General features: G+C 52.1%; 5 protein-coding genes across 5 annotated transcripts; 3 read left to right on the top strand and 2 right to left on the bottom strand.

Annotated features, from left to right (window-relative positions):
- Positions 1-3742: 3742 nt before the first annotated feature.
- BCR38DRAFT_319517 (putative RNA binding protein Pym) lies at positions 3743-4339 on the bottom strand (the record flags this gene model as incomplete). The annotated part of the gene is made up of 1 exon (XM_040854753.1): positions 3743-4339. A coding segment is annotated over one exon (597 nt), but the record flags the coding sequence as incomplete, so codon positions are not given.
- Positions 4340-4636: 297 nt separating this feature from the next.
- On the top strand, positions 4637-5527 carry BCR38DRAFT_428629 (cytochrome b-c1 complex subunit 9). The gene is made up of 5 exons (XM_040859908.1): positions 4637-4761; positions 4822-4838; positions 4893-4958; positions 5011-5059; positions 5112-5527. Exons 1-5 carry the CDS (start codon positions 4759-4761, stop codon positions 5163-5165), a joined length of 189 nt encoding a protein of 62 aa, XP_040716841.1. The 5' UTR covers positions 4637-4758; the 3' UTR covers positions 5166-5527.
- A 536-nt stretch (positions 5528-6063) lies between these two features.
- On the top strand, positions 6064-12652 carry BCR38DRAFT_340296 (uncharacterized protein; the record flags this gene model as incomplete). The annotated part of the gene is made up of 2 exons (XM_040855775.1): positions 6064-12314; positions 12385-12652. 2 exons carry the CDS (start codon positions 6064-6066, stop codon positions 12650-12652), a joined length of 6519 nt encoding a protein of 2172 aa, XP_040716840.1.
- A 478-nt stretch (positions 12653-13130) lies between these two features.
- Positions 13131-15036, bottom strand: BCR38DRAFT_428625 (WD40-repeat-containing domain protein). The gene is made up of 2 exons (XM_040859907.1): positions 13831-15036; positions 13131-13755 (listed from the first exon to the last, which is right to left on the bottom strand). Exons 1-2 carry the CDS (start codon positions 14745-14747, stop codon positions 13221-13223), a joined length of 1452 nt encoding a protein of 483 aa, XP_040716839.1. The 5' UTR covers positions 14748-15036; the 3' UTR covers positions 13131-13220.
- A 904-nt stretch (positions 15037-15940) lies between these two features.
- Positions 15941-17564, top strand: BCR38DRAFT_312231 (DNase I-like protein; the record flags this gene model as incomplete). The annotated part of the gene is made up of 2 exons (XM_040854663.1): positions 15941-16354; positions 16428-17564. Coding segments are annotated over 2 exons (1551 nt in total), but the record flags the coding sequence as incomplete, so codon positions are not given.
- Positions 17565-18112: the final 548 nt, after the last annotated feature.

Genomic DNA, 18112 nt, shown 5'->3' with positions numbered 1-18112 from the left:
TCCTAGACTGCTCATGTTCAATGTAATGGCAGTACAGTGGTTCTAGCAAGGCACCCAAGACTAAGATATCGGCTAACCGACATTTTCTCGGAAAGCTACAGGTATCTAAATTGTTCTAGAAACTGCAGGGCCTTGGACAATCGAGCTTCATTGGACACTGCCAATGTGATTTCGTGCTCAACTGGTCAGCCCATAGTCCTCCGGTACTGATGTTCAACAAGCAAGACCTTTAGATGTGACTGTTTGAACTCGCCCAATAATGCTCTAGCTTGGGAGACTCGGTTGGCCCAGTCTTGTGTAAGTCCATCTCCTTTGGCTTTGTTCTGACTCTGGTTGTTAGTATGGCAGTCAAACTCAAGTAAGTGGCACGCCTTGTGCCTCAACCGATTAAAATTGCTTTGACCATAGCCTGGAATGCAGGATCAGATAGAGATGTCGTTAGATGTGTGTCGAGGGTGTTTTCCAATTCGCGAAGCGTTGGAAGATACAGTGCGTTGAACTCTCGGGGCTCAATCTGTTTGGCTTGGGCAGCAAGCTTGGCTGCTAGATCTCGTGATTACTTCTCCAAGTTGCCTGCACGGAGCATCTGGGATAGAAACATAAGAGTATCGCTGGCGATGGGCGGTTGAGGGTATGTGATGTTTCCTCCTACCGAAAGTCTATCAGTGATCCGTATCTTCTTTCTCTCCTACGAGCTCTCGAATGTCTCAGGGCTGAGTATCCCATTCACCCTAAAGGTCTCTACATAGGCACTGAGCGTTGCCAGCAGAGTGTTAGAGACGTCTTCCCTGGACAGTCAAGGTTGTGTGTGGCACCAACAAATGAAGAGGGTTTGACTGAACCCTAAGATCAGAGCCGTGTCTGATTTGCGTCTCTCTCAATCTTCCGTGTCGGGCACTACATCCTTGAAGATAGCTCCTTAGACGATATTATACGGATCCAATGGCAAGCTTGAGACTCTCTTCCCTGGGTTATGGATATGGTAAATGACATCAACTGTAATCTCTCTTTCCAGCGAACGAGGGTCTCGGAGCTCCTTAGGCTGCCTTTGATACCGTGAAAAGTAAGATAGATGCGTTGTACAGAATAAAGTTGTGCATTCCCTATTAGACGACGTAGTAAAACATATCTGTCAATAAGTGGGTGGCAACTTGCAACACTTTATGCAATTGTCTTAGAAACGTCCACTCCATGTTATAGTTAAAAATAGTGCACTGGGTAACCAGGTAGCTCTTTCATTCAACCTAATATACGTTGTATTTGCGCTATGACATGCATTCAAGTGTGTGACAAGTGTTTTGGGTATGGGAACAAGCCACTCTTACAAGGTAATGATAGGATCAAAAATGCGCTCTAGTTACATACACCATTCTTTGTAGATTCGGAGTTATCTAATCGCCCCCCTTTTCTTGTGCGTTTCACCCCCTTCCCTTTTTCTTCCTAGACGACTAAAACAATTTCCAATGTGTACATAACAAGATAATTCAAATTCAAGACGATTATTGATTGCAATAAATCCAAGCTCTCAAAAGAACCTATCTCATTGTCAGCATCGCCGGCTAGGCGGTAACGAATGCTGCCCCTGAGAGACCACTTCGTACGACGGAAGTTATGGGCTTTTGGGATATAGTTGTGGAATCATGATTTCGGGGTGGTTTAGAGTTACGAACAATGAAAACTCTTCAGGGCTGTAATTGTAAACTGTAGGGGAAATCTATAAATGTTGGGCGGGGAGATGATATTGATGTGTCTGTATCGGCGCCATGGGCGCGACTGGACTTTCCAAGGGCTGACCATCGCCAGCAGTATGGTATCAGGGGACGTGTGCGGGGGCTCCATCACTTTGTTGCGGAACCGCGTTTCTCTTAGAACTGGTTGGTTCTAATTGCCCCGAGCGTAGGTATTTGTTTTGCCGGCGCCGGCGCATTGCATATGTGAACAAGCCGACGTCATTTTCTCCATCTAACCTAGTACAATATATGCTTTGGGGCTGTGAGGAAGCCATAAAATCCCACTGCTGTTGTTTGGAACTGGTGAAAACTTTTGTTCGTTTCTGCATAGTGCCTGCAGGTGTACGCGACGGGATTGCGATATAATCTGAGCTTGTATGTGACGCCCTCCGTAATCAATATTCTAACAAGGCGCATAGCACGTCCTTGAATGCCCGTTGGTATAGCGGTATTGATATAGAGGTGAAGACGTATCTGATTCTCGGAGAATTCTCTGCAGAAACGGTAGGTAGAGCGCGTGCAGATCTCTGGATTCAATGCTAGGGACTGGGCGTATGAGTTTTCCTATCAGCAAGTTAAAACGGTTTCGCGCGTTGAGTCGCAGAAGAACAGCGCCGAATTTTGTGAAGCTATCTTGTCTGAGGTGCTGGGAGATTGGGGTTGAGGCTTTCCTACTTGCGCCTCTCTTGTTGTAAGTCATGAAACACGTCTGAATAATGGACGTATTCGACGTCCAAGCTTTGGAAAAAAACGCAGAGCGACACCCTTGTATAGTCGGAAGTAAAATAACTACTCAGTTGATTCTGCGAGCTTAGAGGCATGCTCGTAGAGTTTATGCAGAAGGCCTATTAAGAAGGCAAAGTCATCTATTTGCTCTCGAAGTATCGGCTGCAACGTGGAAGAAAATGAGTAAGGGTCTGTAGAGTATCATGTGGAAAAGGGCGATTGTTACTTATATACAAGCTAGTTGACATCGCATTACTCCAAGTCGTCCTAGCTATTGTAATTCCTTCCTCTCCTGTAAGCTATCGATTTTGACAATCACCGATGACCTTGACTAGAACACGGATCACAAGACTTTTTACATTGGGCGATGCCTCCTCTGCTTTCATCATCTTCGAAATGTGGCTAGATGCTCTGCAAGTGGTTGGCCCCGAAGAGCAGACTTCACAATGCTAAATAAACCTAAGCAACAATTACACACGTGATAGTGTTGAGGAATAGCTCACATAGAGTCTGATTTCTCAAGTGACATGCCATTGCTCGTGCCATAATTCAGTATTTTTTGATCACTTGTGGTGACAGCAATACGATTTTCTTATCGTACATGAGCTCGAGGAGAGCACCGTCTCTGGAAGCTCAATGTCATTATGATGTCTACCTAACTTTGTGACTGATAAGACGCACATGCCCAGCTTCGCAACAAGGGGATATGGATCGATTAAAATTAGGCACCCTTTGTTAAGACCCTCAAAGTACCCGGCGATAATTTGGATCGAATCCACAAGTAGAAGTATCATCTGCAAAGGCAACACCGGCAATGGTATATAATTCTACTGTTTGGGCTCTTGTGCCACCTCTTCACATTGTTCATCAGAACAAGAAACGTGCGAACGATCCCCTCATCAATTTAGCGTGCTGTGCTCTCCGTAAGGCGTGGACACAAGAGTTCCTGACATACCCAACTCCCTGCCCCCCCTGTGACCACATATGCCATGGGGATACGACGCTCCCTCGACCATTGAACTGGAGTGGCTGTGGGATTGCCTTCGTCCAATGTTGACCTGGCGATAGGGACGAACATCAGCGTCGCGGCACGCCTCGTTTCTCGTCTGCCTCGACTATCAAGGCCGTCTAAGATGGTAGCAATGAGCCGGCACTGTCGCACCGTCGCTAGGTGTCCCACCGACGGGGTGCGGCCCCATTAGTAGGAGCGATCGTGAGACCGCGGAAAGTCGTGTAATGACGCCGACTGTTGTAAATAGCCCTCATCCTTCTTGGGTCTCCTTCGTGTCCTTCGTAGCCGCATCCGCATTGGCAGCTTTGGGCTCCCCCTCTGCGTCGAACCCGAGCGCCTCCAATTCTCGTATGAGTTCATTGATCTTGATGACCTTGGCGATCTGCTCGGGCAGCAATGCCTCGCCTCCCTCTTTCTTGCTCTTCAAGTCCTTAGCCTGCTTGAGCTTCTTCTTGAGGTTTCGCGCCTTCTTCTCCTTCTCGGCTTCGGGATCAACCTCCTCGACCGTCTTTACTGCGGCGTCCTGGTCTGTTACTGGTTTCGCGTCATCCTGTGAGCCAACCGTAGTTTTGGCCTTCTTCCTGGCTTCGCGACGCTTTGCGTTCTTGTTGGCGGCCGCAGATGGCAGCTCGACCTTTTGGTCCTTCAGTCCGTCGGCACCGGGAATTCCACCTTTTCCGCGACTGCGGAATGATTCGGCAGTGCGGTTCTTGTAAACCTCGACATCCTCAGGTGGGCGATATCCAGGCTTTATCTTGATCGCTTTTCTCGTTGTACCATCTGGTCGAACAGACTCGGGAATATGACGTTCGCCGCTATTCTCGTCTGTGACAATTCCGGACGTGGAAGGTTTCGATGGCTCTGAAGGCATCGTGGATAGACTGGGATATTTCGATACGTGTTGGTGACGATGATTTTAGACGCAAATAATATGCACAAGTGCCAGGCACCTAGAATGCCCCAATCAAACCTTTCACCGGCAACCTGCTAAACTTTGGTGAAGGTTGAGTCTTTTATTTTATTTTGCGACTTTGGAGGGGTGATCGGAGTTGAGGCCTGACGCAGTGACAACCCACCAAAAGGCTTCGATGGGTCTTTTAGGAAGCTTCGACCAATAGGAAGCCATCAGTTTCGTCTTAGCAGCCGCAAGAGCCTCATTCTTCAATGCAATCGCGAATTTCGTCTTTGGCAACAACTCGAGCAATCCGTCAACAAACGTCTCCCTCCGTCTACCCCAAACGATACTCTGCGTCTACACGCCCAATCGAGAAATTGCATTCATCCTTAATAATGGTAAAATCTCCCACACCGACCGGAAGTTATGTACCTAATGACAGGCTAATCGCGCAATAGGCCAGCGCACTCTACAAGTCAGTCGACCAACCTCGATCGATCGATTACATCAGCTAATCAATGGACCACAGCGCTCTGTTCCGCAAGAACTTCCAAATGCTGGGTGCGGTCTTCGCTGGAGCTTTCGTGTTCGAGCTGTGGGTGGTCCGATGCTGGACTTTCAAGGTACAACCGCTGATAGCTGAGCAGGGGATACAACCAAGGCATGAACAAGCTGTGGGATTACAACAACAGAGGGGTATGAAATAAATCAATTCTTGGGGCAACAGTGATACTGACCGATTCGATAGCGCCAATGGAAGGACATCCGATCCCGATATGTTGAGCAGGAGGATGAGGAATAAATCACTACAAGTCGAGGCTGGGAGGTGATGACACTTCAAGGGGGACACAAAACCCTGCTTCTATAGTTCTGTACTTTATAGACGGATCCGAACAATCCTATTGCAAATATACCCCTTAGCCTGTTGCAATGTGCCAGAAGAGCCTATCGCAGGTGTTTTCTAGCTCATCGCCGTGTTAGACATTGGCATGGCATCAGAGGTTGGAAATGGAAACGGAATGTACATGCTCAAAAACTCCAACACGAGTTACTCACGCGCTTCCTCGTTTCTATGAACTGTGAATGCCTGTTGTAGACCCTGACTTGAATACAGGGCGTAAGAGTCTGAGCTACCAACATTTGCTCTACCTGACAATGACAACCACTACCGGCGTGGGGTTGCTTTCAAGTTTGAGTACTAGTACTTACGCATCCTGCACGTGAGCAGCTTGATATTGTAGGGTGCCGTTGTAGCCCGCTCTCTAGCAGCTATAGAACCCCTGCCCGATGATCCTTATCAGCGATAAGCACTCAGGAAACAGCCTGAGACTCTGGCTACCTGCTTAAGCTCTCCGGTCCAGTGATTCAGCAGCACATTTCATTTGGTCGATTCGTTCCCTGTGGAATTTGAAACTTTCTATTGTTCCGTCGAGGTACATGAGACAGTCTGCATTCAAGTAACTCGCTCCTGCTGAGATCAGCATAAGACGTTTAGCCCACCTACCTACCCCCACTAGGCGTCACTAAAGTCACCGAGTATCTCAATCACGTACTATTTCGCCCCTCCGCAAGGCCGCAGTGCGTAGGTCATCGAGAACACCACCTCAGTACTCAACGCTCGATCCGCCACCTTTTCATCATATCGACCTGCCATTACTATATTCACATGACTTCCTCCTCGGAGCTCATGAAATGCAACCATGGATACATCGATGTCCACGCAAGAGCAGCAGCTCTGCCAACACCTAATCGAGCTCCCCATGCGCCATGGATACCGGTACAATGACGCGGCCAATCGAGACCTTCTCTACAATCTTTTCTGGTCCATTGCTGGAGGAAAGCCTGAATACATGCGCCTGATATTTCCCGATGGCAAGCTCTCCCGACAGGGCACGCTGAAGCTCAGGGAAGCCCAAGGGGCGGTAGAGGGCGCGGAATACACCGAGGCCGCCAGAGGCAAAGCATGCGGGCACATCTTCAGGGCTGGCGAGGCATCATATGCCTGTCGCACTTGCAGTACGGATGACACATGTTGTCTTTGCAGCAAATGTTTCGATGCCACAGACCACACGGGTCATATGGTTAGGATCTCTATATCGCCGGGCAATAGTGGTTGCTGCGATTGCGGGGACCCCGAAGCATGGAAGCACCCTATGTTTTGCACCATACACTCAGAACGCGAACAGGACCAGTCCAAGGGCAAGGGCAAAGAGGTAGCGGGACTACCGGAAGACCTCACGCGCAACATCCGCATGACGATTGCTAGGGTCATCGATTTCATCTGCGATGTCGTGTCCTGCGCCCCTGAACAACTTCGACAGCCCAAGACCAAAGAGTCCATTCAACAAGACGAAGAGATGTCCCGTCTCAACTCAACCTACTGCGGCGGAGACACCGAGTCGCCCGGTGAATGGGCTGTTCTGCTCTGGAACGATGAGAAACACACCGTCGTGGAGGTCCAGACCCAGGTTGCCCGTGCTTGTAGGACTTCGCTGGCAGACGGTTATCAAAGGGCTTTGGAGACGGACAGCATTGGACGGAGCATACTCATGTATGGCGATGATATCGAAAGCCTCCTCTCTGTCGCCAAGATACTCGAGCAGATCAAAGTAACCGTCACAATTCGGTCATCAAGAGACACTTTCCGGGAAGAAATGTGTGGAACCATGATCGCTTGGCTCAATGATATCGCCGGATGCAGCGTCGGCTCAGACTCGACCATACTGCGGCTCATAGTGTGTGAAGAGCTTCTTATACCGTGGCGAAAGGGAAGTGCCGCTGTGCACGCCATTGTAGGCAAGGACGGCATTGAGGACGAAGAGAAACTTGAGCAACTTCATGCTCAGAACCTAGAGACACGCAACTTTTTAAGACAAACTCGACTCCTGGCGCGGGCACGGGCCCAAGTTAATGCTGCAGATGGCCAAGTTACTATCCAAGCTGCTCTAGCCGACATCCTCGACAACGATACTTCAGACGACGAAGACATGGCCAGAAACCAAACCCCGTCAAGCGGAGAGGAAGACGATGACGACGACGACGACGATGATGATGATGTTGACGGCGATGTTATGATGGTGGATGCCGGCACTGGAGCTAGCGCAGATGTCAATATGGCAGATTGGAGACAAGGCTCTATTGGTGAGGCTCTCGAGGAAGAAGAGGCAACGATTGCAGGATACCCTCCGCCGCCTCCCCCTCCACCAGTGCTCCGGCGTGGTACCCGAGACCGAGACCTAACACCATCAGACTCAGATACTGCGGAGCCATTGATAGCACCAACCGTCTACGCAAAGGTCAATCTAGACATCCCCAAGACTCCAGGCTTGGCTAAGTCAGGCGAGACGCCACCACCAAAGCCTGGGAAGTATTGGGTAGAGACCCCAACCCCTTATATGGAACGTGCAAAGGATAAACCCTACGAAGATGTTTTCTCGCGCGTTCGTTTAGACTGGCTGATTCTGTTTGACCTAAGGATGTGGAAGAAAGTGCGGAACGACCTCAGGTCTCTATACATCTCGACCGTAGTCACAATTCCCGAGTTCAAGAGAATACTTGGTCTTCGATTTGCAGCACTATACACCACCCTAGCTCAACTCTATCTCATCGCCGACCGTGAACCCGATCATTCTATTATCAATATCTCCTTGCAGATGCTGACGACACCGTCTATCACCGCTGAGGTGGTGGAAAGGGGCAATTTTTTGACGACCCTCATGGCCATTCTGTACACGTTTCTTACGTCAAGACAGGTTGGACACCCGTGGGAAGTTTCCTCAAGCGCAGTTCTCGGGTTTGACACGGGTTCAGTCACAAACCGGCGTATGTATCACTTCTATGTGGACATGAGATTCCTCTTTGGCTCCCCACATGTGCAGGAGCGTATGCGGACGGAAGAGCGGTACCTCCTCCAGTTTCTTGATCTGGTTAAACTACATCAAGGCATCTGCCCCAACACCAGAGCTGTTGGTGAGCACGTGGAATACGAGACTGACAGCTGGATTGGTGCGTCTTTGATGACTCGCGAGATCAACAAACTGTGCCGGCTCATCGCAGAATCCTTCCGCAAGGCACCTGAGCAAGACTCGCAATACATTTCGAGAGCGATTAGACTGACGGCCAAGAACGCGATTATCAATTCCATTGGTGCTGATCGCACCAGATTCACCCAGGCTGAGATCAGGGATGAAGTACGGTTCAAGACACTCACCGACTTCGAATTCGCAGGGGAGACGAACAAGTTTGATGTCGTTAAATTTGTGGTGGAAGAGCAACCGATCAGTTTTCATCACGCTCTCCACTACACCTTATCTTGGCTCATCGAGTGTGGCAAGAGCATGACGGCGCAACAATTGGGCTCGGTTCTAAGCTTCACGGCGCAGGAGCTGAAGATGAAGCCAAGATCAATGGGCCGGAAGACAATGCCGAGGCGTGACTATACACCAGAAGACTACCTGACGGCATTGTTTGACTATCCCCTCCGGGTGTGTGCATGGCTAGCTCAGATCAAAGCTACCATGTGGGTTCGCAATGGCATCAGTCTTCGGCATCAGGCCGTGACCTACAAGAACATTCTCCATAGAGATGTCACACATCACAGGGATATCTTCCTGTTGCAAACAGCCATGGTTGTCTGCAACCCTAGCCGAGTTCTTGCCTCGATCGTTGACCGCTTCGGTATGGACAAGTGGATCAAAGGTTTCTTTGAACAGACTTCAACTGGCCAGGACGAAGGTCAGCACCTGGACGTCATCGAGGATATGTTGCATCTTCTCATCGTTCTCTTGAGCGACCGTACGTCTCTGATGCCGACGGAAGACGAGCACGAAATGCAGCTGATGACGATGCGCCGGGACATTTCCCATGTGCTCTGCTTCAGACCCCTATCTTTCAATGAGGTGTGCAACAAGCTTCCGGATAAGTTCCACGAACAGGAGGAATTTCATCAAGTCCTCGACGAAATTGCCACCTTTAAACCCCCTGAGGGCGTCTCGGACGTCGGCACGTTTGAATTGAAACCGCAGTTCATCGAGGAAATCGACCCGTACATTGCCCACTATAACAAAAATCAACGTGAAGAATCCGAAGCGGCGTATCGCAAGTGGTTAGCGAAGAAAACGGGCAGGTCTGCTGAGGAAATCGTTTATGAACCCAAACTGCGGGTGATTCCGTCGGGGCCTTTCGTGGGTCTTTCAGATTTCACTGGCACTGGCATGTTTGCGCAGATCATCTACTACAGCTTGCTATACCCCCTTGTGGCGACTAAGCTGACACCTACCGTGCCATTTACTCGCGTGGAGGCCCTGCTACATGTTGTCCTGCATTTGACACTGATCGCTGTCACAGAGGACAAGGCTGATGAGCGAAGCCTGGCTTCCGAGAACTCGTTCATTTACATTGCGCTTACGAAACATGCTCGCAGCAATTTTATGCAGGAAGCTCCGGCTGCGAAGACTATCGTCTCCCTTCTGGAGATGATGTCCGCTCGAGAAGAGCTCAAATCTTGCCACCCCAAGGTCGCGTTGATCCTTAAGCGGATGCGGCAAAGGATGCCGCAACATTTCGACACGGCCTACGCACGCCTAGGTGTGCCAATTGATCGGGTTGATACGGCTTCACCTGCTGACATCCAAAATGCGGAGGAGGAACGCGAGAAGAAGAAGAAGGCAGCTCTTGATCGCCAGGCGAAAGTCATGGCACAGTTCCAGCAGCAACAGAAGAGCTTTCTGGAGAATCAAGGGGATATTGACTGGGGCGATGAAGACCTGGAAGAACTGGACGAGGCCAAACCCATCGAGGAACGTAAGAATTTCTGGAAGTACCCCAGGGGCACTTGCATCCTTTGCCAGGAGGACACTGACGATGGACGGCTCTACGGCACGTTTGGACTTTTCACCGAGAGTCAAATTTTACGACAAACCGATCTCCAAGATGCAGACTTCGTACGCGAGGCCGCCAACACACCCGTCAACCTCGATCGATCCGCTGACGAAATTCGACCATTCGGTTTAGCCCACGAAAATCGAAAGACGGTCGAGAAGGTGAATGCCGCCGGCGAGACTTTTCTGGCTGAGAGGCAAGGGATTGGAAGAGGCTTCCCCTCGAAGCTCTGCCGTCCAGGACCCGTGGCTGTAAGCTGTGGCCACATCATGCACTTCAGCTGTTTCGAGATGTACATCGAGGCAACGTCGCGGCGTCATGTCCACCAAATTGCCCGCCACCATCCCGAGACGTTGGAACGCAGGGAATTTGTATGCCCCTTATGCAAAGCTCTCGGAAATGCCTTCTTGCCCATCACGTGGGACGGTAAAGAAGAATCATACCCTGGCGTTCTTTCAAGCCCGGCGGATCTGGACAGTTTCGTACAAACGCATGCTAGGCCCGATACCTATGTCCCTAGTCTCTCTAGAATGTTTAGCCCGCCGACGCACCAGCAAGCATTTGCGGCTTATGTTCGGTCTAAGATGCCACACAGCCTCATTGAAGGATCAACTCAACTGGTCATGGACACGTGGGATGGCAGTGGTACACGATCCGTCTCCACCGGAACCCCTTTTAGTGACTCTTTCTCGGCTATGGCGACGCCTGACTCCAGTGTACGATCGCGAAGCCCTTCGGATGCTCAGCAAAGTGACAAGGGCCTCCTGTCCGTCTATCGCAGACTGCGCGACACGCTTCTCAAGAACAAGCTGTACACCAGGATTGATGGCGAGGAGAAGGATGACGAGCTGTGTGGCAGTGGCGCTCTAGCTCGTGCTGTAGGTTACTCGGTTTCCGCAACAGAGATCCAGCAGCGAGGCATTGAAGCTGAGTACGGCATGACTTTGATTGAAAAAATTCCAGAGCAAACATTGATTCAACTACGCATTCTGTCGGAAACAACTTCATCATATATCGCAATCGGCGGTCTTCGTTTTGGGGGAGAGAACAACATTGACATGGAGTTCCGTAAGGACAGCGAACGCCAACACTGCCAACTATTCATCTCCGAGTACTTTGGGCGGGAGACCAACAACAGCCGGCGGCCTGCTGATGCGTACCCGCCGCTTCTCAGTCAAGATCCCTTCATCTTCATGTGCGAGAGCATCTTCGGCATGGCCATGTCACAGAATATGAACATCACCAGCCTTGTTCGACTATGCTATCTTGCCGAAATTGTCAAGGTGGTCTACCACATCTCTCGCAACGTTCCCATCAGCAAGTGGCTTGAGCACATGGTCAGTCGGGACACTGAAGATGCCGCCATGAACAACTTTGCCACTTTCTGCCATTCCATAACCCTGGCTGGCATCAACTACAGCGAGGAACTCAACGAACTGCCAGATAGCGACCTGCCCAACGTTGGCTTCGACCAACCTTGCATGGACAGTCTTGCAAAGTTCCACGCCTTCGTCCAGAAGTACGCACTGGTGTTCCTGCGCAAAACGGCAATTCTCCTCCATGTCCACTACGGCGTCGACTTCAACAGCCACGTCTTCACTTCACCAGAAGCCGATGAACTTTCCCGGCTTACCGCCGCCCTACGCGTCCCTGCGTTCGACGAAATGTGCACTGCCCTCACACCCTTTGGGCCCACTTTCGGCTGGCCGTCGCGCATCGAAGCCATCGCCCACGGTTGGGTGCGGCACCAAATCATGTGGCCTGGTTCCAATACTCCGGCAGTTATCGCCGACGTCTCGCGTGATTCTCGCCTCCTGCCCAGCTCCGCTATGATCAGCCACCCAGGCATCTTCGAGCTAGTCGGCTTACCTAAGAATTACGACATGCTGATCGAGGAGTGCGCACGGCGACGGTGCCCCAAGACGGACAAAGATCTTGCCGACCCCATCGTGTGTCTGATGTGCGGTGACATATTCTGCGGCCAGACCATGTGCTGTCTGATGGACTACGAACTGCCAGGAAGCACGAGTACCATGAAGATTGGGGGTGCGCAGCAGCATATGTTATTCAAGTGAGTTTAACATTTCCGTTGCCCTATCTGTCTTACCAAAATTTTATACTAATATGCATGTCTGCAACAGATGCCAAGGTAACATCGGCCTCTTCATCAATATCCGCAAGTGTGCCATATTCTACCTGCACCGCGTCTCGGGCAGCTTCAGCAACGCCCCCTACATCGACAAGTATGGCGAGGTGGACGTGGGCCTGCGCCACGGACGCCAGCTGTTCCTTAACCAGCGGCGGTACGACTCCATGGTGCGCAGCATGTGGCTCAGTCATGGCGTGCCGAGCTTCATCAGCAGGAAGCTCGAGGCGGACATTAATAATGGCGGGTGGGAGACTATATAGTTGCCTTCTGTCGTACATACATAGGCAGCTTTTTATGCTTTCTCTCTTACATACATAAGTACTGATACTTGGATGGGTGGGTCTACTTTGCCAGCTGGCTGGGGACACACAGGACGGCCAGATGACGTTACAAGGTTGGTTGTCTTTGTAGGTTTGTGGTTAGTAATTGTGAATACACCAAACAGCACTTTACGCTTCGCAGCTCCGGGACTGAAGTTCATGATGTAGTGAGGGTAGTGAGGTTATTATCTCTCGCTCACCCCTGATGTATATGGCATGGCTCAAATACCCGGAATTAACTTAGGCACCCTTGGCAGTGTATTATTACTTTATTGTACTTTATTGATTCACTGCATCATATGAGGGCACTATTAGCTTAAGGTGAAAGAGCACGTTAGACATGCCCATAGGAGGACGTAAGGCACATCTGGTTCGGGCCAATCGTACTTGAAAGTCACGTTACCAGCTACATTGACACGCCAATGTCACGTTGCAAAAACTGAGAGAAATGCAGCTTCTGTTTTGTATCTGCTCATCTCAACAAAATGCCAGGTCGCCCCAGACTCTCTCATTCTTCTTTTTTTATCTCAACTGGAGATGTAGCCGGCTCCACCACAGGCATCACACCCTCGTCCTCCGATGCGGCGACTTCCGGCGCGATCCCCGTAACTGGCAGCTCCTCCGTCTTGGGCCCACGATGTTTGTACAGCTTGATCTTCCCGTCCTTCCCGCAGCTCACCATAGTGTCCCCCTTGGCATCGACCCAGAAACAGACGCCATCATGCGCCTTCTTGATACGCTGCACAATCTCCTTGCTCTTGACATCCCAAAGCACGATATCGCCGTTTTCGCTGGCAGCGGCGACGAAAGCCTCGCCGTCGACGACAACAAAGCAGCCGCCTATGCTGAAGGCGGAATTTTCGTGTCCTTGGTATGTCTTCTTGACACTTCCCGAGACGTAGTCCCACAGGCGGAGGCAGGAGTCCATGCTGAAGGTGAGGATGTAGCGGCCATTGGGCGCGAAGCAGACGGAGGTCACGGCGGGGTTGTCTTCGTGGACCATGGTGCGGAGACATTGGCCGGTTGAAGTGTCCCATATGCGCCTAGAAACATGTAGCGTTAGAGACGAACTGTTTGGGGAGTCTGTATGGTACAGGATGTGTAAAGGGGATCCTCACGTCAAACCATCAGTGCTAGAACTGACCACCAAGGTCCCGTCGCTTGAGAAGTCGATGCCGCTGACGGGATCACTATGCGCCGGCAGACTCCTCATCAGTCTCCCCGCTCTTACATCCCAGAGGAATACAGCCTCATCGTAGCTTCCGCTTGCCAATATGTTGCCTTTCGGGGAGAAGGCAAGAGAGTAGACGTAATTGTGATGCCCCCATAATGGTTTTTTTGTAGCTGGTTTCCCAGTCACCCGATTCCAAAGTCGGATCGCCTTATCATCGGAGCCAGACGCCAGAGTCGTTGAGTCCGGCGACCATGCGACAGCCGACACACCGGCCATGTGCCCAACTAATGTCTCCAAATTCCGTCCTGTTGATGCCTCCCAAAGCTTTATGGTACCGTCTGCAGATGCCGAGGCTATCCACCTTCCGTCGGGAGATATGCGCACTTGAGCGATTGCTTTCTGGTGGCCACCCATCACAAGTCGCGTCTGATAGTCGGGCCGTGTCGGCTCCCTTGGTGGGGGCAGAGAGGGCTCATGCTGGTGGGGTGTGTGAAAAGATGCTGGCTCAGCGGACCTGGGAGAACGGGAGCGGGAGGAAGACCGCGAATGTGATCGAGATCTTGACCGGGACCTCGAGTCTAAACGTGACCTTGAACTCGTCCGAGACCGACTCCGACTGCGCAACGACGAGTGGTCGGTGGAGGAGTAATCGGTCTTGCGGCGATCGGGACTACGACTCACGCTGGCGGAGCGGCTTTCTAGGGGCTTCTCGCGGATGGATACCCGCAGATGTTGCTTTTTGTCTGGCTCCTCTGGTGTGTCGTAGCGGGGCGTCGAATCGGCGCTGTCGTCGAGGAGCTTGCGGCGCTTGGCAGGCGGGTCGGGGACAGCCGCGATATCTGACGATTCCAGGGCTGACATGATGCCGATACTGAGGTGAAGTCTGGGGCGATTGCCTGCTTTCGGTACTGCATTGGCTCCGAACTGACGACTAGGTGAACGAAAACGGGGAGGGGCGGCCGGTTGTTGACTGGGCCAAGATGGGAAAGGGGCAAGGATTCGTCTCTAGCCACGCAAATCAATATGAAACGAGATGGTCTCAATCGATACGAGCTTGGGTTCTGGGTAATGGTCTGTTGATCGCTATTGCGTTGTTTGCTCGTCTTGCTCGTCGCGATCGCAAAACCCGAGGTTCGAGGCGTAGCCTTGGTGTGGAGTAGTCAAGTTGCGACGAGGCTGAGAGCTTCAGGGGACCAGGATAGGCTGAAATCCTGGAGTGGGGCAACGTGGGTAGCGGGGCACCCAAATTCGGCAGCTCCCCGTCGCTTCGACAGATGCGGGTAAAGATCAGCTCCGCCAAGACTTAAAGCCAACGTCGGAGATGAAGCTGCTTGAAAATGCTGCACTTCATCACGTCTCGTGGTCAAATTTCGAAATGCAGCACGACTGTCCCAATGTCTCACCGTAACCACAACCGTCTTTGTTCTCGTAGCATCGGTGCAACGGTTTTCGCTGGATAACAAAATCTTCTCGTCACCTTCGAGTGCCTCCACAGACCACTGTATTCGCGGGACTATCAGAATCCGGCAATCCGGCTGAGGCTGGCTGGCTCATCACGAGTATCTGCTCTTAGCTCGCTGTGCGATCTACGCCGTCACGCCCTTCGCAATCTTATGACAAGCAATGCTCCTGGAAGAAAGGACCCAGCGAGGCTCAAACTTGGCTCGAATCTGACCGAATTGGTCAAGAACTCATCTAGAGCTGCATGCACATCCAGGCATGCTGCGTTATCGAAAGTTAAAGCCAGGGGATAAAGTCCATTTTGAGTAACCGGGTCATAATGAAGCTGCTATGACCCCTTCCTTGCCGTTTATGATATATTACCAGGTTGCAACGTAGTTCATTTGACTGTTGAGGGCATGCTTGATATCCCGCGTTTTCTCAAACTTGATTCTTTGAAGCTGGAAACACATCGTCATCGCATGTTTCGGAAGCAACCTCCTAGTACTGCTCACTAACCATCACAAATCACTACCAGCTCAAGTTGCCTGCACTCGAGCTATAAACAGCTCGGGCAAGCCGCGATGGTAGACTCGCTCCCCGAAGAACTGAAAGAGATCAACGTCATCACGCTCAACTGCTGGGGCCTACTCCACATTTCAGCGCAACGGTCAGCACGGCTCACGGCCATCGGGCGCGCCCTAGCGGCAACCTCATTCAGCAATGGCGAGTCGCCGCATATCGTAGCGCTACAGGAATGCTGGACGCAGGAGGACTACCAGTCAATCCGGCGGGAGACGCGGTTCGTGTTGCCGTACGGCAAGTTCTATCACAGCGGGGCATTCGGCGGCGGGCTGGCGATCCTGTCGCGATGGCCCATCGAGGAGAGCAGCATGCACAGGTATCCGCTTAATGGGCGTCCTACAGCGTTCTGGAGAGGCGATTGGTTTGTGGGCAAGGGCATTGGATGCGCGCGGGTTCGTTATGGAAATCGGCCGAGGGATGTGGTGGAGGTGTTCAACACTCACGTAAGTCAAATATTGGACATGACTTATGGAAGTACACCAAGCTTGCACTTCAACTGACATCCTCCCTTCCTAGACCCACGCCATCTACGAGCACGCACCCCGAACCGACTCGTACCACGTCCACCGCCTGTCGCAAGCCTGGGAACTATCCAAACTCCTCCGCGGCGCCGCCGCCCGCGGCCACCTCGTGCTCGCCCTGGGCGACTTCAACGACGTGCCGCTCTCCCTCACCTACCGCGTCTTAACCGCTCACGCGCCCATTCGCGACGTCTGGCGCGTACTGCACCCCGACTCGTCCCTCGGTGCCGCAGAAGACGACCTAGAGCGGGCGCGGCGCCGCCCCATCCCCACGGCCGAGTTCAACGTCGTCGAAAACGGTGTGACGAGCAACAGCGTCTATAATACGTGGCGCTGGCCCAAGAAGCAGCAGAAGCAGCTGGGCCGCCCGGGACGTGACCCCATCGAGATCCCGCCTGACTCGCTCGACAAGCGCGGCAAGCGGCTCGACTACATCTTCGCTTCGTCTGGGGCTTTCGAGGGCGAGGAAGACGTCAAGGCCGGGTGGGTCGTCAAGGACGCCCGCGTTGCCATGCTGCATCGCCACCCGGAACTGCAGTGTAGCCTCAGTGACCACTTCTCCGTCGAGGCGACGCTGGTGCTGCACCGTGTTGCCCCGACCGCTTCGCCGAACCACTTGGATCGGGATGGCCGGTCTGCTTCCCGCCCCGATTCGCCATCGATTCAACAGGCTGAGCTCAACAGCGGTGCTTTTCTTGACGTGCAATCGCACCCTTCGTCTGTGGACCTTTTCGAGTCGGGACCCAAGAAGCCGCACCGCCGCGGCAGCGCCGACGAAGCACTCAGTTTCTCCGCCCAACTGGAAGCCTTCCGGTCTCCAGTTCCTTGCCTCCCCGCAGCCACCTACGACGAGATCCTGACCCTGATTCAAAAGTACGAGGTCCGCGAGAAGTTCCAGCGCCGATGGCGGGGCGTTCATTTCTTCACCTGGGTCGTTGTGACCATTGTCTGCTGGGTCGGCGTCTGGTTCACGCCGCCCTACGTTTCGTTTATCCTCATGCTCTTGAGCAGTTTGGGTCTCGTGGCGGGGGTTATTGATGGCTTGGTCTCGTTGCTGTTCATAGGGACTGAGTTGAGGGCGCTCAAGGAGTTTGAGTGGGAAATGATGAATGCCAAGGCAATTGCGAGCGGTATGGGTGGGGCCGGTGGCATGAGGGCGGACGAGGAGAAGAGCTGGTAAAAGTGGTGAGATACACTGTTATGGCCGCTCACTAATGGGAATACTGAGCCAAGAAGGAATGAAACGAGATAATGCGTCGAAGAATGAGATCGAAGTTAATGTGTAGAGTTGACGGGTGTCGTGTTGGAAACAGTACGAACTTTTGTAAATCAGACGAGTTCGGGTTCGCGTATTAATGATGGTGTATAGGTCTGCGAGACAATGAATACCCCCTAATGATATTTACTCTTCTCCCTCCATGATTATTGGACCATCTTCGGGTCCAGAATACACCCATCCATTCTGTCTCTTGCAACCCGACTTCGCCCCACCCCCGCCCCCTCTCATACCCCTTTGAGCTTTGAGCGTCCTTTTACGATAACCCCTACCAACTACCCACTCCCCCTTCCCTCATACCAAGCCCTATAAGCGGTAATGCTCGTCCTCTCCCCAACACCCCTTATCCCCCCGTCAATTCCCCCCTCCTGCAACGCCGCAGCTCCGTCCCACAGCTTAATCCT

This window comes from Pseudomassariella vexata (assembly GCF_002105095.1).
Source record: "Pseudomassariella vexata strain CBS 129021 chromosome Unknown BCR38scaffold_5, whole genome shotgun sequence".
NCBI lineage: Eukaryota > Fungi > Ascomycota > Sordariomycetes > Amphisphaeriales > Pseudomassariaceae > Pseudomassariella > Pseudomassariella vexata.
Note: the sequence above shows the minus strand (reverse complement) of the source record. Positions and strands in the feature narration are given on the sequence as shown.